Source organism: Styela clava, chromosome 3, assembly GCF_964204865.1.
Source record: "Styela clava chromosome 3, kaStyClav1.hap1.2, whole genome shotgun sequence".
Classification (NCBI taxonomy): Eukaryota; Metazoa; Chordata; class Ascidiacea; order Stolidobranchia; family Styelidae; genus Styela; species Styela clava.
In genome coordinates, this window is record NC_135252.1 from 10,869,682 (window position 1) to 10,893,285 (window position 23,604).

At 34.7% G+C, this 23,604-nt stretch overlaps 2 protein-coding genes and 1 long non-coding RNA gene across 4 annotated transcripts; 1 reads left to right on the forward strand and 2 right to left on the reverse strand.

Moving 5' to 3' along the window:
- Positions 1-2,707: 2,707 nt before the first annotated feature.
- LOC120342868 (uncharacterized) lies at positions 2,708-5,962 on the reverse strand. Its single transcript, XM_039411857.2, has one exon. The coding sequence runs from the start codon at positions 5,866-5,868 to the stop codon at positions 4,075-4,077; it is 1,794 nt and encodes a 597-aa protein (XP_039267791.2). The 5' UTR covers positions 5,869-5,962; the 3' UTR covers positions 2,708-4,074.
- A 1,863-nt stretch (positions 5,963-7,825) lies between these two features.
- On the forward strand, positions 7,826-12,341 carry LOC144421081 (uncharacterized). The gene is made up of 2 exons (XR_013474946.1): positions 7,826-8,849; positions 11,408-12,341. It is a non-coding gene; the product is annotated as an uncharacterized LOC144421081 (long non-coding RNA).
- On the reverse strand, positions 12,315-22,968 carry LOC120342638 (carbohydrate sulfotransferase 10-like). 2 transcript variants are annotated; one of them, XM_078111295.1, is made up of 7 exons: positions 22,921-22,968; positions 17,051-17,123; positions 16,509-16,613; positions 15,444-15,620; positions 14,759-14,953; positions 14,098-14,262; positions 12,315-13,735 (listed from the first exon to the last, which is right to left on the reverse strand). In XM_078111295.1, the coding sequence occupies exons 1-7, from the start codon at positions 22,932-22,934 to the stop codon at positions 13,175-13,177; spliced, it is 1,290 nt and encodes a 429-aa protein (XP_077967421.1). In that variant the 5' UTR covers positions 22,935-22,968; the 3' UTR covers positions 12,315-13,174. The 2 variants fall into 2 exon arrangements, with proteins under 2 accessions (XP_077967421.1, XP_039267486.2); XM_039411552.2 differs by having other exon boundaries at positions 15,444-15,623.
- Between the last annotated feature and the right edge of the window lie 636 nt (positions 22,969-23,604).

The following is a 23,604-nucleotide window of genomic DNA, read 5'->3' on the forward strand; positions in this document are numbered from 1 at the left end:
CGCAAAGACCACAATACGCTTCGGGAGAATTTTCCAAATTTGCAGTAGAATATGGATTTTGTCATATAACGTCAAGTCCTCGCTATGCTCAATGTAACGGAGAGGCGGAGCCTACAGGAGTGGTGACTCCTCTACGGCCCATGGGCCGGGGCCACGGCCCATCTAATTGGGCCACATGGGCCGTGGCCCATCAAGCTATGGGCCGTGGCCCATCAAGCTATGGGCCGCGGCCCCATCAGGAAAATTTCAATTATCTTACCAAAATTTTCAATTTTTACAAAACTGTCAATATTCGAACAAAAAAATATACTCCTGTAGTATGTGTACCAGGTTAGGGTTAGGACAAAAAAAATTCAAATTTTTTACATTATAGTTCTATTATGAATTCGGGGACTGTCTGTGTTAGCCAAGTGAATAGTCCCTTTACACAACTTGATGGGCCGCGGCCCATAGCCTGATGGGCCGAGGCCCAATTCGATGGGCCGTGGCCCCGGCCCATGGGCCGCAGAGGAGTCACCACTTCCACTCGGCGGAGCGTGCAGTCCAAACTATTAAAAATCTGCTTAAAAGAACAAAAGATCCATACATGGCATTGCTGAATTATAGAAGTACAGCTTTGAAAAATGGTTATTCTCCAAGTGAACTTCTCATGGGAAGAATGTTGAGCACGAAGTTACCAGTTTATTCAAGTGAATTGATTCCAAAATGGCCTAACATGGATGAATTGCAAAATAAAGAGTTGGGCGATAAAATGAAACAAAAGATGCATTTTGATAAAAGGCACAGAGCTCAAAATATGGAAAAATTGCAGATTGGTGATCATGCATGGATCAAAGATGGTCTTCAAAAAGAGCAAGGTGTTATAACTGGGTATGCTGATACACCACGTTCATATATGATTTTAACACCGAGTGGTACGTTGAGACGTAATCGTCGACATCTCAAGAAAGTTCCAGAAAGACCAACTTCGGACGAAGAAACACAATCTCCCATCAAAACGGATGTACAGGTTGAACCGAACGAGCCTGTTCAAGAAAATACGGAGAAAGTGAACATTACAAGATCTGGACGAATTTCCAGACCGCCAGAAAAACTAAATTTGTAAATAATTATGAAGGCGGTCATATTGTGATAACATCGTTATTGTGCAAGTTTCTTTAAATTGTTTTATGTTCACTTTTTGATAATGTTTAGAAACATATCTTTCCTGTAAGGGGGGGGGGGGGTGTATGTTAGTATTGTGACGTAATAATAGCGTCTGGGTCTACCCGACGCAGACGCGTAATAATGGGATTTGGAGTGGGCTGTTGTTGATGTGATGGTACTGTTTTGCTGCTAAGATTAAAGACTATTCCATTCATACGAACAACGTGTCTATTTGCCTCCAATATAATAAGGGACACGACATCCACCATCAAGTCCATACATCCGAAAACAAACAATATAACTAATCCCATACCGGACTCGGAATGCTAACTGGACGAGAGGCCGTGGTTCGCCATATGGATAAGCCGTCTTATCGGCTTTCCGCTCCCCCGGGATAAATATGTAAATCCTATCCTAATTCACTGAACTAAAGAAGAAAGGGTCATATGGTAAAATATCAGAAGCGAAAGATCTTGAATCAAGAATATGGACTTCAAACGTTTCCACTCAAATAGACAATAAAATTGTCTATCCCAAATAGTCGTAATGTAACATGATATGCGCAATGCGAAACGCCAAACATTCATTAAATTCCGTATTATTATTGTTTTGTTCAATCACGGACCCGTGTACATGTGATGAGTGCTTTTTCCGATGCCGTATTATTATTATCATTTGTTCAATTACGGACCTGTGTATGTGTAAGTAGTGATTTCCCCGATGATTGTTTCATCTTCATGTGTGGCGTGCACTTGCACAGAATTTACCTACAGTTTTGATTTGATTTGTGTAGTCTTGAATATCTTTCTTATATGTGGTCCAATCAACGTTGGCCTAGGTTTGTGTTTTTTTGTTAAATTCTTTGCGCGAGTGGCGGTGATCGAGCTGCGAGCGCGTGATTATCTCTCGTGTATAAAACTTTTTCGAAGGTCTTTCCATATCTCCAGAATTTTCTTATTCTTAAGTGGTTTGTATTTTTTAAATCATTTAGGCACAGATGAATCCAAAGACACTAGGTCGTATCCTCGTTTTCTATCCACTCCAGAAAACTATGTAATAGCCCTGTGATTATCTCGAATCCCAAGCGGGGTTTATTATGTGCGAGAGAATTGCTGGACTCCTCTCCTTGGTAGGGTGGTTCATTTAACCACTTGTCCGTTGCGGCTTTCTTCACCATCAAGTCCATGCATCTGAAAACGAATAACTGACAACTAATCCATAGCCGACATGGACTGGTAACCGGACACAAATGGCTTGGTTCACCATATGATTAAGCCGTTTTATTGTTTTCCTCTCCCCGGGATAAATAATAAATATGTAAACACTATCCTAAGAATAAACTTTCTGTTCTATAGAGAGGTGAAGGTACAACCAGTGATTAGTAATATGAGATGAATTGAAATAAGCAACTCTCCGTTTGTTTTTAATGTATTTGAAATGGGCAATCAAATTCGAAGCATAAAGAAGGGATATTTTAATAGGTCTTATCAGATAAGCTAATCTCATTACGAAGAGTTATATGTAATTCTGTGCCCAAAAACCCGAAATGAGTGGCCGTACACATGGTTCAGACATTTATAGCAAGTACCTATATATACAAATTATGTACAATTCCAATATTGAAGAAAAACGAGGCTGAAAAAAATTACCACATGGATTATACAGTTGAAACATAACAAGATTAATTGGGCATGATGAATTTAGTCCAATACACTGAACAAAAGAAACATGAGAAGGCAATATCTAAAAATATAGATGACTGCAGGGAACAGATTACAGGCCTCAATTTCAAAAAAATTCTCAACCTTATTTGAGCATGATGAATTTGGTTCAATATACAGAACAAAACAAACATTATGAGGAGGCAATATCAAAAAATATTGATGACCGCAGGGAACAGATTACAGGCCTCAATTTAAAAAAAAAATTTGCATAGATGAGATGTCTCGTAGATGCAAAGTGATGCAATGCATATAATGCTCCTTGACCTGGAACATGAGCATGTATCAATAAAGACAATAAATTTGTAACACATTTTCAAAAACTTATCAGAGTATCACAGAATTTTTTAGAAGGACTGAAAAAAGTTGTGATGTTTGTTATGAAAATACATTTCATCAATATGATTAGATACATTATTACTGTGCTACAGAACAAAACAAAGCTTATAGCATGAATATTCATTTTTGCAAATTTCAATGTTCAAGAATTATTTTGCACAGGTAATTCGAACATCTATTCTTGACTACCTCTAATTATATAAAACATGAGACATCAGCTAATCTTGTAGCTTCAGATAGTTAAAGAATCTTTGTGATGTAAAAAATGAAAAAAAATGGGACAGGTTCATATAAACTTATAAAATTAACATGATTCAAAAATTAACGTGGTTATTTTAGCATTAAAAGTGCTTTAACAAAGATGCTGCCTGAAGTTGGCCATAGATAAAAAAGGAGTATTTTATTTTTCGTTAAAATGATTTCATTTATTAAAATAAGAATATAAAAAAGTTTTTGAGTAAAAGGTTCATTACATTACCAATACAATTAAGAAACCGGTAAGAGATATTCAAAAGAAGTTATACATTGGAATTGTTAGTTCAATTTAGATGCCTTTCTCCTTATAGAGTGGTGATTTGCTACTATTCACAATTTTTCCATAAACAATAAACTTTAATGAAGCACAATTAAAAATAATCGCATTTAATCTCAACCATACTGATGCCAACGTTTAATCTTTGGGAAATCTCCCTTATCATAAATAGCTATTAATAAATTGCTGTGTAGTTCAACCAATAAAATTATAAAAATATAAGAACCTTCAATACACATTTGAAATTTCCGGGCATACGTATGCAACCTGCAAATCCCCAAGAGTATATGTAAGGTAAAAATGAAAAAGTCTTTTAAAAAATACCATAGCATCTATCTATCTTGGCGTTTGTCTGTTTTGTGTGTTATTGGGAGATGGACCAGTGCCTTGTTGCATCTGCCTGGCATTGGTCTGGCTACCATAAACGTTTGGGTAACCAACCATTTGGTCATTTGGTGGGAAGTTTGGTGGTGGTGACATATAATAAGGGGGTTGGTCTGTCGGAGGTGACTGATGATAATACGTTGGCTGACCTCTTGGAGGGATTGTATTCGGACCATAACCTGGATAGGACTGACTGGCATGATATATTGGCATGCCTGAGTTGGGAATAGTCCCATGTGAAGGGTGTGTGATTTGGCTAGGGCGCATTTGATTATAGTCTATAACTTGGTGGCTGTGTCCAGCATTTGGCAGACTTGGTGGAACAGACTCCAGAGAAGTGGCAGAATTTTGATGATGAATACGATTGGACTGATGCACCCCAGATGGCGGGGGTGATCGGAGGGTGGCTTCATATGTTGGATTCTGTCCAGGTACAGTGCTGGAACGATTACCTAATTCTAATCTCATATTTTCATTTTCTCTTCTCAAACGTTCCTTCTCTTCTATGATTCTTTGCTTTTCCTCTCGCTCAGCAAAATAGTCATCTTGAAAAGCTTTAATCTGTTCCTCATACAAACTATTCTCCCCAGATTTGGTATCATTTTGAAAGGTGTCAAGCTGAGATTTCAAGGTATTATTTATAATTTCCAATTCAGATATATATTTTTCTTTCTCCTGAATGCCTTGACGAAGACAATGAAGTTCATGAGTCTGGGCTTGTAAATGTTCATTTGATATTATTAATGATCTTGCAGCATCTCTTTCTTTTTGTATATCAGAAATATTTATCATCATTTTTTGCATTTTCGCTTCCTGCTCAAGAATATGATCTTCTTTTTCAGATAATTTGTGTTCCAAATCTCTACATTTATCTTTAAACTCTACCACCAAATTTTTGTAATGCTCAAATTTCTCCATATCATACCCTTCAGCAGGACTTTGATATTCTTGGGTACTTGTAGAAGGTTGAACAGATACGAAGCTTCGAGATTCTTGATTTTTAACTCTGAGCATTAATTGTAATTTGTCTCGTTCTTCAACAATAGCCTGCATTTGCTCTGTAAGCTTCCTAGTGTTTTCTTCAAGAAACTCATTTTTCTTTTCAAATTCCTGTGCTTTCGTTTGATTTTTTATGACTAATTCATAATATTGAGATAAGTAGTGTTTCAACTCCAAAATATATTTAGCTTTTTCTTTGCAAGATTCACATTCTTTTTTGTTTTCAGTTTCAGAAATATTTTCGCCAGAACCAGACTGGCAAATCTCTTGCTGTTGTTCGAAAGTCTTTTCTCTTTCGGAAACCAACCCTGAAGTATTATTCAGCACCATCAATTCATTCTCCAATCTTTGTCTCTCTTTTTCTGCTGATTCAAATTGCCTAAATAACTGTGCATTTGTACAAGATAATATATTGTTTTTTTGTTTTAGTTTTGAAACTTCTTCGACTTTCTGCAAAAGATTGGATTGGCCAGACGAGGTCATTCCCTGCTTTAGGGCTTTTATCTGATTTTCATAATCGGCAATAAGATTTTTGACTTCTGTCATTTCAAACACATCTTGCTCTTCCAATTTCATTCGTAACTGTTCATTTTCTGAGACAACTTCATCTAGTTTTGAATTCGCAACTTGCAAATCTATCCTCAAATCAGCCATAGCAGTCTCTAAATCCTGTGGCTTCTCAGCAGAAGAAGTGACAGGATTATCCAATGTTATAGACATTGCAGAATTCTCATCAAGTCCTTCCATATTACCACCTAATATATCTCAAGCATTACAAATTCAAACTGAAACGCTTAAAATCAATTGCTAAAAACTACCTGAAAAATGGAAACAACAGTGTTATTAGCATACAGCAGCATTACTGCATTCTGGCTTATAGAACTTTCTACAATAAAATTTATTACTTGTTTCGAGAAAATTCCGATTATTGAATTAATAATTGCTTGCAATTGATTGAACCAGAAAACATATCGAAGTCCTCAAATCTCCGTATACAGGTATATAGACTACTGGTATACTTATTTATGAAGACAAACATGCTGCAACACAGCAACATGGATAGGATAAGATAGGATTTACATATTTATCCCGGGAGAGAGGAAAGCCGATAAGACAGCTTATCCATATGGCGAACCACGGCCTCTCGTCCGGTTACCATCCCAAGTCGGGTATGGGATTAGTTATATTGTTTGTTTTCGGAAGCATGGTCTTGGTGGTGAAGGAAGCCGTAACCTACCAGCGGTTACGTGCACCACCCAACGACGGCGAGGAGTCCAGCAATCCTCTCGCACATAACCATCCCTGCATGGGATTCGAACCTGCGAACCCACGCAGAGTAATTAGAGGTGCGGTGGCGAGCGTATTCCTAACGCCTAGCCCGTTGAACCACACCGCCGCGCAATGACATTCCATAACGCTGTAATGCAGTAATGTGAAGCAAATATCTGAATATGCCAATACAGTATTAGGCATATAAATACCATGTGACTATAAAGTTTATAGTCACTTTGTAAATACCAATGTCAACAAAAACTAGAATTGCAGAGTTTTAACTTCACGATTGCAGAAAAAATCCCACTGACATTAGCACTTGGGATTTTTAAAATAAGACCATTTATTTCAATCTCTTCCATGAAAAAATGAAGAATGACTACGCACAAGACACTGCTCCGCTGATTACCCTACGAGGATTCGAATCCCATGTAGGGATAAATATAGGTGATACGAGATAGGATTGCTGGACTCCTCGTTGCCGTAGGGTGGTTCACGAAACTACTGACAGACTGGTCGATTATGGATTCCTCCACCATCAAGTTCAGGTACTGAAGTATCTAAAACAAATAACTGGCTAACTAATTCTGTAATCACATACCCCACATGGGGATGGACTGGTACCGGCGAGAGGCCGTGGTTCTTCATATGATTAAGCCATCATATGAGCTTTCCCCTCCACCCCAGGATAAATTTGTAAATCCTAATCCTAAAATGGCAGCATGGGTAGATTCACTTTGGCAGTTGCAACATGAAGTATAAATGAAAAAACATGAGATACTTTTTAATCCTATGATCTGATATGCCCATGTCATTATTAAGGGCAGGGAATAATATAAGGAAAAAAAAATAAGCAATGACTGTATGAAGTGATATATACCGGTACGGTAGGCTACAACACACAATTTTTTCCCAATTTTCTGTGTGTTCATTGTTTGTGCTTTGTATATGATTTTTTTTTACGGGAAAATCAAAATATACTTACCGTACCGGTACCCGGTACCGTATTCCATATACATGGCATTCCTGGTTCTTTAAACCCTGACAAGTATACCGGTACATTTCACTGTCTTCACCTCACAAATATCCCCTAAACTTGAACAAAGTTCAAAATAAGTATAAAAATCATATAAATTCCTATAAAATAAGCCCTCAGACTGAGTTAGAGGGTTCGTCAACAACGATGAATAACCGACCGCTGTCAGAGCTGTGTACTGGCCGTTAGTCGTTGGTACTGGCTTACGGGGCTGCCACTTTGTCCGACAAATAACATCTAGAATAGATCAAGGGTCTCCAACACGCGGCCCGTAAAGCATTTTGAGATTTTACCAGAAAAAACTAAAATAGTATGATGTTAACTATGAGTTTTATCGTGTTATTTAACATCAAGAGAAGAGTCCGGTACAACAAACTGTTAAAAGTAAAATAAAAATTCCCCTCGTTATTCCACTTCACCACGTTCATATTTTATTCTTTCGTAATAATTAAATCGTAAATTCAATCATTTCATTTTGCGTTTTTATCATGACGAAATAAACATGTTTTGGTCAGATCATTGAAGTGTGCAGTTGTGAATCATTAATCATATGTGCATTTGCGGCAAAACTAGATTATTATAAACTTATGGATCTTTACGCAGGGAAAAATACCATGTTTATACTGGAACAATTCGTCACGATAAGGTATCGCAAATAAAATTTTCACTGATGAAACAGAGAAATTCCCCAGAGATAAACAAAACTTGTGAAGATTCGATGAAAGTAAGCTTTGCCATAAGTGAGATGATTGCGAAATCGTCGCGTCCTTTCGTTGAGGGAAGCTTAAAGAGTGTATGTTGAAGGCTTGTGAAATAATTTTTCAACAATGAGAGTTAACAAATCAGCCTTTCGCACACGACTAACGGACGAGAGTTTGTTGTATGCTGTACAAAGACAAGCAAACCAACGCAAGTAAACAAATATGTTTCATGTCTCGCTTGGTGTAAGATTCAAGAGTAGTTTCAACAAATATATTCAGATTTACTTTGTTAATTTTTGTATAACAATTTTGCATATAATTTGTTAGTTTGCGGCCCGCGTCGTCAATGAATTTTAAAAAGTGGCCCGCGACATGCTTTGACTTGGAGCGTTCCTAATTCGAACTTTTTGAGTATTCGATTTGGACGGCATCTGATGCTTTATTTTGGAGTAGTGGCCTCATTAAACTTCGGATATACATGCAGGTAGAGGTTTATTGTTGATAAATAACTTTCATTTATATTTCTAGAGTTTAATTTATTATTTGTTCACATTTGTATTTCTTTTATGCTGATGATGAAGCCGCACACGATAACGAAGAAATAATTGATGGCTAGATAGGAAAAGGGAGGTCAAAATCAGGTTTGAAGCTTATTTCGGAAGCAGATTGTCTGCTGAATCATTGTTCGAAGTTGCTTTGAAGTCTAAGTTTGCTATAGAGTAAGTAGGTATATATATATTGCGTAGGTTTTCAACAATTTAACCAATTCAGAATACAAGCACTGTTTCACTGTTTAATAAAAAAAAAAAAATTTTCCTATCTCGGGCCATTTTTTGAAAAGAACAGGAACTGCTTTAATGCTTAAAAAAGGTCCAATCCGAGAAATAAAATCTTGTTGCAATGATGATGATAGTCTTGTTATGGTATCAATGGGAATGTGTTTCGAATTTATATAAAAATTAAAACAAATCTGAACCTGAATATCTTTTCATCTTAGTGGGGCAAAAATCAGACTTTGGTATTCAGATAGTGGGATAAATCTTGAATGATTTATTTTTTCTGTGAATAAGGTTTAAGCTACTGCCTGTCGACATCAGTATTTTTTTAGTAAAGACCCTACACCAGGGGACGAATAAAAGAGTTACACGGCAATAAAACATTCTCAGATATTCTTTGAAGTTACAGATCTGTTTTTGCATCGTATTGTATTTATCACGACGCGACGTTTTCAAATGACTTTTTACAACCTAAAATGATAAAATACGTGCATATATTTTTCGTGTCTATGACAAGGCGCAGTCCTTAATTCGCTCATGACGTAGGCCTACCTGCATATAAAATTAGTAGCATTCACCAATACGACAACGTAAGCCGTAAATTAAAAAAGATAAATGAATAATTTTTTATTTGGTCAAATTTTATTATTCAAACAATGGCCAGTAAGTTTTCCCACATACACGCCTATATCATGAATATAGCCTAGACCCTAGGTCATAAACTGATTTATCTTGTGACCTGTGGGCAACAATCACAAGATAGATATGATTAGTCATGCTATTTCCTGGAAAAGGGCTATATATTTCAGTAAGACTGCAGAAGATTGGAATTATTAGTCTGTATTCATCTGTTCTTGTTTATTCGAATACCCCCCTCCCCCCTCTCTAATGGCAGGGACTTTGTCTCCGCCCATGCCAGCAAACGAAAAAGTGCAAGGAATATGCAATTTGGTGAGAAACAAATGAAGGAAGGCATAATGAAAGATTGACAATTAACAGACGCAGTAATACCGTTCAACTGAGACGCAATAGGAAAATTGAAATGACTTATGCTCCAAGAATATATTCTGGAAGTCGGCCTGATTTATACGAAATTCTCTGAATACATATAGACTAAGTTTTAAACAACGGTTATATTTATTTTCGCGTAAATTCTCGCTATTCCAACGAGATATTACATCTAAATCAGAGGTCACCAAACTTTTTTGTATGGGCCAGGTATGCCTCAAACCGCAGTAGTATATATTTTCGCTCAAACTGTGTTGAAAACGGGCCAGACAAATATTTTTATCAATGCAATACAATAAATTCACAAAAGTTGGAGAATCCATTCAATTCATTCAACAATATAAAATTCTACATTTCTCAAAGACTTGGATATTAAATTCTATATCGCAGAATATAGATCGAGAACATCATAGAAAAACAAATATATATACAAGATTTCTAGACAACTATCCTGACGTTAGCTCTATATGCTCATTGGTTAGCTGTTAGCAAAACATTGCTGTCATGAATATCCGCATGTAAGCAGTGACTTGTGAAATTGGAGCAGTACGCGAGAGATTACAGTACTATTAGCGCAAAATGCACGCTCGACGTTCATTTTAGCACAAGAAACGTATCCAGCAGCAATTTCGCCGAGAAAGCACGCGCCACGAGTGCATCCTTCGCAGAAATCATTGCGTACCGGTAGAGAATTTTAGCCCATTTTATCACAGCTATTTCTAGACTAATTTTTGATTACTGCAATTAAACTACAACTCTTAAAAAAGCAAAATGATGATTGACTTATTTGATTTATACCTAAATTTCCGAAACACAACCTAAAACTAATGAATAGCATTCAGAATAGTCAAGGAATGATATGTATTAGTTTCATTACTAATTTGAAACATATACACAGTTACTACAGGGGGCGCAGGTGTAGTCACTTCCTATATACTCACAAATGTAAATATATTTGATTCTCTGAATTTCTAACTCTAAAGAATAATGTTAATTTGAATAATGTAATCTTCACTTTGTTTTAATTTCTTCCAACAACAACATAATACCAAGACAATCTATATGTCCCATTCGTGTCTAATAAATCTTGTGTCAGTCAGGTAATCTGTTCACCGGAATTGTTCCGTAATACTCAAATCAATACTTAAAACTCGCAATCAACCCTTTTTTTATTGTTTCACATTCAGCTAGTTGATTTTTGATTGATGCAAGTAAAACAGCGATTCGATGTAATGGAGGTTGTTCAACCTGTTATGTTATGAGTGACGAATTTTTTGTTATTTCATGGTATATTTTGTGTTCTAGAAAACTATAAAATCACCAGTCATATTTATTCTACTAATTCATATCTTTGGTGAGCAACTTAAATACTGATTTTGTTGGGCCAATCGTTTTTAGGTCGATTTTAAAAAGATGCTACACTTTGAAACTTGAAATTGTACTTGTTGTCTAAAATATTAGTATTATTTGGAACTTTTATTTTTTAAATTTAGGTCCATGTTGGAGAGAGAAATTATATCGAGCCCAGAATTTTAGTGCTCGACAATGTGACACAACTTGAAGGACTTCTGCCTGATCAAAACGAAGAATCCGAAATCATTTATTTTGACTCTAATTAAGTTATTTTTATCAAAACCCCCGAAATTTGTTTTTATCATTGCACGTTTATAATTGTACAACTTTTAAGTTCGTAATTCAGAAACCCTATTTACCCGAAAATGTGAAATCAATATCAAGCTCATATACTCATTACATTTTAGCATTGAACGACCTATATCAAAACTGTAGAGGTTATGTGCCCTTAAAATTAAATTGCGCTCGGAATTTGCGCAACTCAACTCAAAAAATATACTATTCATATTGGAAAATAACATTCTCGCATTCTGATTTTCGTCCAGCTCATTTCATTCTGTATTTTTTTTCTTTTGGTCCACAGCCCTCGAATATCTATCTATTCATGTTAATAAACAATCTGCAGAGCGAAATTGCATATCGTCACGCTAATAACCGAATTGCGTAAGTCATTTTTAGCAGTTTTGAGAAAAACGTAAAAAACTTCCTAATGATTTTGTTATGCAATTGAGAGTCAATAATTTGCCATGGTTCAATTTTTTGATCGTAGCCGGATTTAAGTTAATTTGTATGACGCAGTTAAGTGACGTCATAATGGCGCACTGTGACTTAGGCAGAAATGTGTCTATGACTTGGTGACATACGCAATTTTGCAACCTCACTGTATGCACCAGTCCTGAAAACTAAACATTCCAAAAACGAATGTAATTCTCAGTATCTACAATGTCTAATCCCCAAAATAGCTAATCAGTTTCAATTACATCATTTTTTATGTTCAAAAATATATATTTCATCAATATAACACGTTCTGCACACCCACCGAAATAGGACTAAGATTAGATATAAAGAATAAAACAGCAATGCACCCAATATAAAATCCAACCAAGGTAAATTGGACTCGGACAGTGAATATCACAAGTGCACATCTTCCTATACTGTAGTAAAAATTCAAATTAATACGCGCTAAGCTAGAATCCGAGATGCAAAAACTCGAAAATACTTCGCCGAGGTTATTTCGCCTTTGTGCCGTCACAATAGTACTGCGGTAACAAGGATAATTCATTATGACGAAACAATTGCACAAATGTGCATGTCATACTAAATCTCCATTTTTATGGGTTTCGAAATTCCTAAAATAAAATCTGATTTAGCAGACAGGTGCGCAGCATTACATAAATACCTATTTTATTAAAAACTCAAAATCGCCAAAAATGACATACGCAATTCGGTTATTAGCGTGACGATATATAAATTATAAGTACAGTATATATTTTATGAAATATCCAATATATATACATATTTGCAGAACTGTATTTAACGTTCACATAATTGCAGTATTCAAGTCATTGATACAAGATCTGGATTTTCTATTTCTCTCGTCAGTTTTACGTTTCAGCAACACTTTGATTCATTTTATATGTACAGTATATAAAAATATTTATATAAATGGATATACTCTTACTTTGAGTAACTAAATTAATTAAACCGCATGCTTCAAAGTAATTACCGAACCACACTCTTGCATCCAATGAAATATAATACATTTAACATGATTTCATTTATAGTATAAACATTTATTGTACTAACTTATCTTTTTTCAATCGAGAAATTGCATAAACTTTGTTTGAAGGCATTGCAAAATATAAAATGTTTACGATAACGACACTGTCAGTTTGGTAACTAGATATTTATTGTAGCAAATTTGCAGGATATGGATATCCAAATATGTCATAATCCGGTTTATACATTTCAAATAGTTTCAAACGTTTATATTTTGGAATCATGTTATACGCGATCTTAGTTTTTTCATATGAAGTTTGTGCTTTAATTGAGTTATCACTAGCCCCATGAAAAAGTGTAATTGGCTTATACTGCCTTAGTTCTTTGTTTAATCCCAGTTTTTCTTCCAGATAACGAGCGTCTTTTTCTATTGTTTCCAATCGTGCAATGTAGTCATATTTGTACACACAAGGATCGCAAGCTCGCGTGTACAAATCCCAATGCAAATCTAAAGTTTTCCCTTTTTGATTCTGATCGAGTAAAAAATCTATAAAATTTTCAAATGTTGCCATCTTCTGTGTCGTATTAGAACGGTGAAACTTTTCCCGGATGTATTCCGATATTGGAGTATATTTTGGATGATAAAAATCTTTTTTGGGTGCTAATTTGTCGTTGTAAGCCGACAGCAATCTTTGAAAAGGTTCCCTGACTATCATGATTTTGAAATATGTATCGATGACTTCCTTGATCTGAAAAATGTATATTAGTGTATATACGTATAAAATGTATGCTACATACAACTAATTCAATGAACGTGTGTTTAATGATTTGAAAAATTGTACTGATATACTGGGAAATTTAAAAATACCCTTAAATTGACTTGAAAATATAGACATACATTTAGAAGGTATCAGTGTTTCAGGTGCAAGTTTTGCACCACTTTGAAAATTCTTCGTTTCCGTAATAGCACAGCTCTCGGTTCTGCTAAGGATCACCTTTTTTCAAATAGTTGTCGAGCTTATTATGTAAAATTCCAAAACAAGGAAACAGACAAACGTATCTACTAGCTCAGACTTCAATTATTGTGTACTTGATGTCGCTCTATACATACCTTAGTTAGATTATTCACGTGTTCTAACATGGTTCGACTATCATATGCCGCAGCATGAATATCTTCGTGCTCCAATTTGTAAGGATCTCTAACGATATTTTCCATTTCCAGAAGTGCAAGTTTAAACTGTGTGCACCCGACTTTTGCTACTTCACAAAACATTACCTGCAATAAAAAGAATAAATATCGTAACAAAGTAATCAAGATTACTTGAGTTCAAAAACAACTTTTTGCTCAATTGCGCAATATGAAACAAAATTGTCAATTTAATCGAAGTTTATTGAAAGAAATTAATAAAAACTCTCGTTACGATTTGTTAATATTCACAAATAACGTATATATACCGGTACATATTCAAAATTTAATAATATATTTTAACGAGTTATCATTAAAAAATAGCGTTTTATGCACAAATCATATTTTATTACATATATATAGAATCACTTGTCATGGAAAAGTGTTGAATGGCCGAGTTAGTTACTTAGCCTTTTGTTGCAAAAACCATATGCGAGAATGGCCATTTTTCCATGAATCCGACATTTTACGACAAAAATATAATCATTCTGGACGGATTATACCTATCCTTACACGGAAAATTCCACCCGATCCTATATCGTCATATTTAACTGGGACCGATGAACTTTGTTACATTGCAACTTACATTGTATTTAGAGGAGTAATAGATGGTCGGATGTCTTCCTAATGATATGTTTAAAAAAGATTCATAATTCGGTTGGGCATTCAAACTGATTGGTTTCTTAACCCCCTCACATCCATTAATCACAATTTTTTGTCGTTCAATTTGAGTTGCTGACATTGATCCAATGAACATCTCAAACTGCTCCTCAATCTCTTCCTGTTAAATACATTATCAAAATGAATATATCGAAAAAAAATATTATCTGTAAAATGACAGAATTAATCCTGTACTGCTTGTACCGAAATTCCTCATGAACATTTCACAATAGGCAACATCTTGTAATATATCAGAAAAAATATTTTCGGATGTTCAATTTTTCAACAAACAAAGTTATGATTTAATATAGTCATTTGGTCGCATCTATAATTCCAATCATTTCGTCGAATGTATTGATTTTCTAAACGAAATCGGATGGTACCACATTTTATGTACAAAAACTTTCAGCGTTCATTGTTCATAGTATTTTATGTTCTCACTTCTAAAGTAGTATATTTCGCTTTTTCCGTTTTGCACGTTCCTATTACTAAATATAATATAGGGTTGTATTGTAAATACCAAATTTTCGTTTTCAGAGCATGCAATTCCCTTTATCTAGCAACTGGCAGGTATGAAATCGGACCAAACTTAAAAATATACTTATTCATACTTTCATCTTATATGAATTATTTGCATATTCCTGCTTGAGTGCTTCCAAATCCTCTTTGCATTCAATATATCTATTGGGAGTTGTTGGGGCGTTGGTCGAAGAAAATGTTGTCGAAATTATTGAAGGTGACGTCTCCGATTTTTTACTAAGATGTCGTTGAATGTTGGAATCCTGGTGCTGCTACATAACAAAAAAAGGTGGGGGTTTAGCTCCCGTAAAATTTGCCCACGAATACTTGCACCTATAATCTGCACCCAGGATATTTCTGCATGCATACTTTTGCACCCATGGACACATGAAAATCATTTGCACGTGGATGAATATTTTAATATTATAGGCATACTAAGTAATGAATGCCACCTCATGGTAAACTTGCACACGATTAATTACGATTTTCATCCATCAACTTATAGTTCAAGAAAAATCTAACTAGAAGTCAAATAATCTTTCAAAGGTTGACACCAATAAAGAAGACCAAGCATCGAATGAACTTACTCGGCGCAAAACTTACTCCTAAGTTTCTCTTTCAATATTTTCTCAATACTTTGATCCGTGTAACGGCACGTTTCTAGTGTGGAATTAGTTAACTTTGACAAGATGCTTATATTTGAGGCCAGTTTTCTGTACGATTTATAATTGTAGATCGTTCGGGTTTTTCGGTGTAAGAAAATGATCGGAACATGGGATAATAACGAATTGGAATATTGCTTTTAATGGCTATAAAAAGGTGGCGACCGTAACAAGGATTACACTTATATATTTTTACATATTTGAAGGAGAAATTAAATTTTGTTGTAAACACAAGTATTCGTGAATTGAAGATGGTCGTGGATGCAAATATCCATGAATGCAAATGTACGCGAGTTCAAATGTTCGTTTTTGCAAATGTCGGTGAGATTTAATGTTCATGGATGTATGTACGCGGATGTTAAAACGTATACGTGCGTGCAAATGTCTGTGGGTGCAGATGTTACTGGGTGCAAATTTTTGCAGGTACAAATGGTAGTGCAAATGTGTATGGGTGCAAAAGGTAAATACTCAAAGTTGTTTAAATTGTTAAGCTACCTCCGTTGCACGTAGTGACAAATCTTGCTCCTTATTTCTTACATCCAGTTGGTTGCTTCGTACTATCATATCTCTTACGATGTTTGTAGATAATAATACGCCGGCCTAAAATTTATTTATATATCTGAAAGCTTGATTGCGCTAATATTTTGGAACTGAAAACCTAGCTTTAATCTAATCCGTGACGTATGTCCCTAATATATGACACATACCTTTATATCAACATTCCAGAAGTGGGCAAACATTTGCCAAGTAGGTTTTATGGAGTCAAGATAAATAGATGCCATGTCCGCTAAAGTTGAGTGGTGATATTTAACTCATCGCATGGATTGGGCTAACTTTAAACATACACAAAATTTATGGATTTTTGGGGTACATTTTTAATAAAAAAAGTTGAAACAGACGGAGTATGTTTTCCCATACTTAATGCGGGAAAATGTGATTTAAACGAAGATATTATCACCCTAGTTCCTAATAAAGTTTAACTGTTCTTTTTGTGCAATTTCCCAATATTGGTAATGAATGAATTGGAAAACACTTACGTAATACAAATATCCCAAAACGAATATACAGACTCCTACGATCAATGTTGAGCCTTCCCGTTTACGCAGCATACTGAAATTAAATACAATATTGTTGCAACCCTTACGAAATTTCTGAATTTCCAAAATACACTAAAAAATTAAAAAGTAAAATTGTGTTTCATTTTATCTATTCGTCCGAGCTGTATACTGAAATGGAATACAAATATATATATATTTAGGTTTCACTTCTAAGAAATTATTATTATAGAGTAATACACTGAAAAATATAGAAGCCAAATTATTTATCATATATATCTGCTCATCGGTTGTAACCGAAACGAAACCAAATGAAAAATATTAATTGATCAGGCCGTCGCTATGATCAGGTAGATAAATGTTAATACGTTCTTCTACTGGTCTGATCGCGACATTTGTTTATTTTAAATAATGCTGGGAAGATTGAATAATAGTGCAGCTGGCAAAATAAGTTAAACAACCTTAGACACACCAGACACAAAGTTGGCTTAATACGTTTCATCCACACGTGACTGGGGTAATAAGGTCGACTATTGCACGGACCGTGCTTGGAAAATGAGCCAGTTTTTGATTACCCTTCACTTGAAGACCAAATTACCAGTTTGGAATACCAGATCACTTTACGGAATCTTAAAATTGGTTTCGCATCCCTAATACCTCATTCAAAATTTGGAAAGCGGATTTTGCGTCATTTAGTTGGATCTACGTCCGGGTTCCGGCTATTTGAATGTCGTGAAAACATGTCATGAATCAGTTCAATCATGTTCATATGAGCATGACGCAAAGGAATTTTTCACAATGGGTTATCTGCGATTCGTCCAGAGTGGCTTTTGTTTGCTTTTAGATGGATTAGTTCTCGGAATAAATCAGTTTCAACGTTCCAACCGCCAGATAGAATGTTGATAACCAAATGCACATAAACGTTTTAAAAAAGCTATTATGATACATTTTACAAAATTATAGGAACAGCAGATTTTTGATTATATATGTGCAGTATATTTCACTAACGTTCTGCTTATGTATACCTATGCAGTACAATAAACAGAACAAAACCTGCCTCGTCTCCCTTTCAAAGCAATTTAAGAGCTAAATTTGAGGAATTTTATTTTGACACATGTGTCATTGCAATCCAATTCTTCACTCAGTTGTATACTAATATATAATTGTTGCTAATATCTTCGTGGAAAACATAGTAATATAACATACAAGAAAAAAGAAATTGGCACAATGAATTTAAATACAAATGGTAGTCCTATTTTAATGCCATGAAGGTTGAAGAAGAAAAATAGGATATCACAATGTAGAAAAGTCGAAAAGTTATTCTAAAAGTGACATAAACACATTAAATGATTTCTAATTTTGAGCATTATAAGCGCAGGCACTCCAGTAATTGAGACCAAATGGTTTTTACGTAGGCTGTTATACTTTTTCATTGGTAGGCCTATCCTTCCTGCTTGGGAAAACTTTAAAATGTGTGGTACATATGATTCTTACAAACGGCAACATCAAAAATGCAATGTTAATATCGAAGTTATACGTTACGGTTACGCTAATTCATTTGTGAATACTGCAAATACGAAAAATAATTTCTGACATCGAATACGCGATTCCGCTCAGCCATATTGACGACTTTACTGAAGCATTTCTGATGATATGGATCTCTACTAGTTCTTTATTTATCATAAAACAGCTAGCTAAGGTCGAGTTAAAAAATCCAAATATTGTGCATTCCTGAGGCGCGTTGTCTCAATATTGTTGCTGTTTTCACAGAGGCGTATTTCTCATTCTTAGTCTGTTTATTTTGGCGCGTCGTCAATGCCTTGTAGTGGAGAAAGTAGACATATAAATGACGAAAACTTTCAATTTATATTTGAAATTGGCTATGTGAATATTCAATAAAATCAATTACGCTCGATATGCTCATTCAAGAAAGGGTATTATCTTTCCGAAAAGCCCTTCTTTTTGAGAATTATATTTGGTCATATAAAACTGTTTTTCCTCCTCATTATGCTACACCTCATATTATTTGTCTGTACTCCACCATCATTTGAAGAGAATTGTTGAGAGTTGAGATGCTGTCCGTTACTAGATATATGCTGATACATTGAATAACGATCAATTATGAAATAAAATAGTTGTTAAGAATACATAGCTGTCTGATTTTATATTCCGACGTATAAGTATACTTCTATACCGTGGACCTATCCCAACTGAACAAATATGATAGGCGGAAAGTGCAATGTCCAGACCATCGTGCGCAAAATATGTCTTTATCAGTTTCTGGAACGAAATAAATAAGTTCTTATGAGAAATGTACAAAAACATCCCTAAACGTTAACTTCATCATAAGGCTTGACTGGCTGGCCCCTTGTAGAGAACACTTCGTCGGCGTTATCGAAAAATCGTTTATTATCTTTAGAAGTTAAAAGTCAACGTTATTGCCATTATATGTAATCAGATCTCGTCTTTAATTCTTATTCTTAAATATACTGACATTAGGTAGTATTACAGCTAGAGGTCTTCAGCTAGGCTATATGTTGCCTACCCAGGTACAGTCTGAGGTCTAACCCTAATCCTAGTCTACGTAGAAATTAAAACATGTAGCGTTCCAGAAGCTCGTTGTCTCGATTTTGAAAAATATGATCTATTTGAACAGAGGGCTGTTTCCGGATTCTCCAATGGGATATCGTTTATTTTGGCGTGTCATCATTGCGATTGAATGAAAAGAGTAAGCGCAAAATACAGAACAAAAAAACTTGTGCACACAGAAACAAACCGCGCAAAAATAACAGTTGCCCCATCAACCCCCCAAAATATTTTGTTGAAAATGGACTGTGTGAATTTTCGGTAAATCTAATATTGCTTGATTATTTCTAATACCTCTTTCCCTATGCAAATTTGCAGTGATTTTCAACCTTTTTGGAACCTCGTAACACTTAGATCACGAATTTTTCGCGAAACACTATATGAAAAAATCTTCGATTTTTGGAAACTATCCGAAAACACGATAATCCCTACCAAGATTACAGCAAGACCAATAGCTTATGACTCGAGTTGTAAAGAGACGTTAATTTAACAAATTTAAATTTATCACTACAAAGAACAAGAGTACGCCAATAGGAATCAATTTCAACCTGGCTGTTTGTAGCGAATAGCGATGCAATATTAATATGATATATGAGCTTGTTTAGGTGAGCTTCAATGATTGTTGGTTTCTTATCTGTATGATATAACGCGCGGTCTGTATTATAAATAAGTTAATAAACTGCCTTGATATAGCTAACTAAATTATTCTCCCGATGTCATAAGCCTCCAAACGAATATTTTGGTATCGATTTGTTTATTACGTATTGATGACCAATCAGCAATACAATAAAACTAAAATTTGGGCGGCCGCTTAGATCGGTTCTATGTAACATTTGTCAGTTTTCATTAATGTCTCTAAAATTTAGACATAAATAAAATAAGTCTTTCACGCGTGAAAAATTCTACCTGTACTTTTGTCATTGACTAATTTTAATGCTTCCTTTGAGAGTATTCTACGTGCTACGGCATTTGCAAACAGTTTTAAAATCAATACCATCTTCTTGAATATCTGGGCAGCTGTCATTAAAAAAAATGAATCTAGTCCACTTATTAATATATATTTATTAATATATATATCCTAACTTTTTCGTAATCGTTTTTTTTTTATTACATTACTTCAATTGGACCAAGGTTCCCCCGCGTGACCAAGATTCAAGCAATATTTTTTAAAACAAGATGAATGACAGCTTGATTCAAACCTAAATTCTAAAAACATGTAGAAATTGACCAATAACGCCTGACATTACCAAACCGAGTCAATATTCACGACAATGCTTGAAAATAGCGTCTGATTAAATTTCAAATGTTACGTGTCCGTTTTGCTTTTTAACTATTGTCACGGAAATAAACTAGGAAGTCCGTTTCGAGGAAAACGTTAATTACACGCAAGAAAATCTTCTTAAAAACTAAATATGTGCTTGGTGAATTTTCGATTTCTTTTTACAAAAAATGGGTACAACTATTTGACGCGGAACATCGGTTGAAAATCACTGTTCTATATAACTGGTTTTCCTTTGCGCTGTTTTGCACTTCGTACTCTTTGTTTCAATATTCTAATGCTCTCATTTCTGTAATTTAATCACAGAGTAAAATGCTATTGTCCTTCGATCTAGTTGCTTATACAGACCCTATTTCCAAGCATATATCTGATTGAACACACCAAATTTTCAGTAGTTACTTATGCAGAGCCTGATTCAGGGCAGGGTTGTAAATTAAATAGCCATATCTTGTCTATGTGTCATGACTAGCCTACAGCATGTATGACCATTTTCGGAGACAAATCTCAGCCAAATGATTCAGCGACGGCCAGTTTTGTACACACAGCATCGAGCTTTGCTTCGCCTAAACAATTTGTGTTTGATTAACAGAAGAAAATATGGTGTGATTTCACATAATGGATAGGAAGTAGATGAGTCAGCCAAGATACTAAAACGTTTTCAGTTGTGCAATATAATGCAGATGGAAGCGGTCCCGTCCTGGGATGGATCTCTATGAAATCATTTCCGTGGTTGCCTCATCCTCACTCTCAAACCACATACAGAAAAATTCAGACTTCCCTAGTGGGTGATATTTAGTTTCCAATTTATTTTTTGCAATTTTACCTGATCAGTTCCCTTTCTGTTGTATCTTCTTTTTAAGGTAGAGTCATGACATCTTATCTTAATTTCGTTCTCTGATAGTTAGAAGACTATCAAGCACGACACGAGATCAAAACTTAACGTCCGGTGAAATACTTGTTTTCGGACTACGAGCCTACGACTCGGATCATTCACAGCTGTCAGGAAATGTATTGCTATGATTCCCTCGTTTTCTCATAATGCAAAGAATCTGAGTCCTGTTAACAGCTGGTATTAACATCTTTGCCAGAATTACTAAATTTTATTTTAACTTGATATGAATGTGCCTACATATGCCCCCTTCGCTGGTATGTGGAACATACCCTATTGTCTACAAAAAATAACTGTATAAATTGTTCAATGTCAATCTAAATAAAACAAATTGATTGTGTCTGTTGACTTAATACTTCAAGAAACAATGGAGCAATGCTCAAATATATGGACACGGAAGCCAAAACAAAGTAGTACGGGTATGCAATCTTTCTCACAGTACCGGAAATGTATTATTGTAGTCCTCCGGACTTCAACCCACCTCCAGAACGCAACAAATCTCATAGTCATAGAGTCCACAGAAATTTTTGAACTAAATAAAAGTAATGGGCTTCTAGCCACAAATAAAATTTCTGAAAATTTGAAAGTTTTTGGTCCATTAATGAAAAAAGCGATTCTTCCACAATAATAACAACACGGAAACAAAAAGAAAAAAAGAATACCTCTATCAACAACATACTATTAAAAATCGAATTACATTGAGTTCACAGAAATTTTTGAAAACAACAAAGTAATAGCCGACAACAACAATCTTTGATCAGCGAAAATTTCAGTAATTGGTCTTATAAATAAAGATAAATTTTCACAACAACAGGAGGTAAAATACAAAATGACAAAACGATCAATAGATTCATTTCGTATCCAATAAATATAAATTACCCAAGATCAGTGAATGTCACATTTGATATATCATTAAGTGAACAAATAAACGAATACGGGAATGCTCGAATTTAAGACAATAAATAATGATAAAGTATACCTGAATATGAGATAAAATTTTGGAATTGAAGAATAATTCTAATATTCAAAAATATAAATATAGTAGGCCTAAAAACAATTCAACTAATATAATAATATAAAATTTATACATAAGTTTACCTGAATTGTTTCATGCATAAATATATATTCGTTTCATCTTCGTAATTTTGATTCTGTAATTATTTCATAGTTATATTTATACTAATATTAATGTAATGGGATACTGAGTGTAAAGACTGAAAACTTATCTCTTATACGCAATTTTAGAAACTTACTCAACATTCAAATTTGTCTCTAGATATAACCAATTCTTAATTACTAATGGAAGTTTCACTAGAGTCGACATCAAACGCGTTAAGTTTTTATTTTATTAATAATCTCAGAAGGGTGCTGCTAAACAATGGATATTTCCTCGACCTTTGGTACCAAAAAACTTTGTTCTCTGCAATTCACCATTGCAAAACACAACTAAAAAATAGCATACTAAATCAATCAAACGAGCTAATGTTCACCACCACCATACCTGAAAATTTGTGGAAAAAATCTGCACATGAATAATTTTTTGGTTATTGATATTATTCATTTATTTGTGATTGTGTTTTTAATATGTGTTTCAAGATTCTGTAGTTGCTCATGGAAGAATTGAATTACAGTAATTCAATTTTACCATCTATCCATAATGTTTTCCGACCCTTGACCCCAGTAAATTTACAAATTTTTCGAGGTCAATTTTGGCGAGTTTGCGCTTACAAACTGGTTTACCTTTTAAAAACCATCATTTTTTTTTATAAAAGTATTCATCCC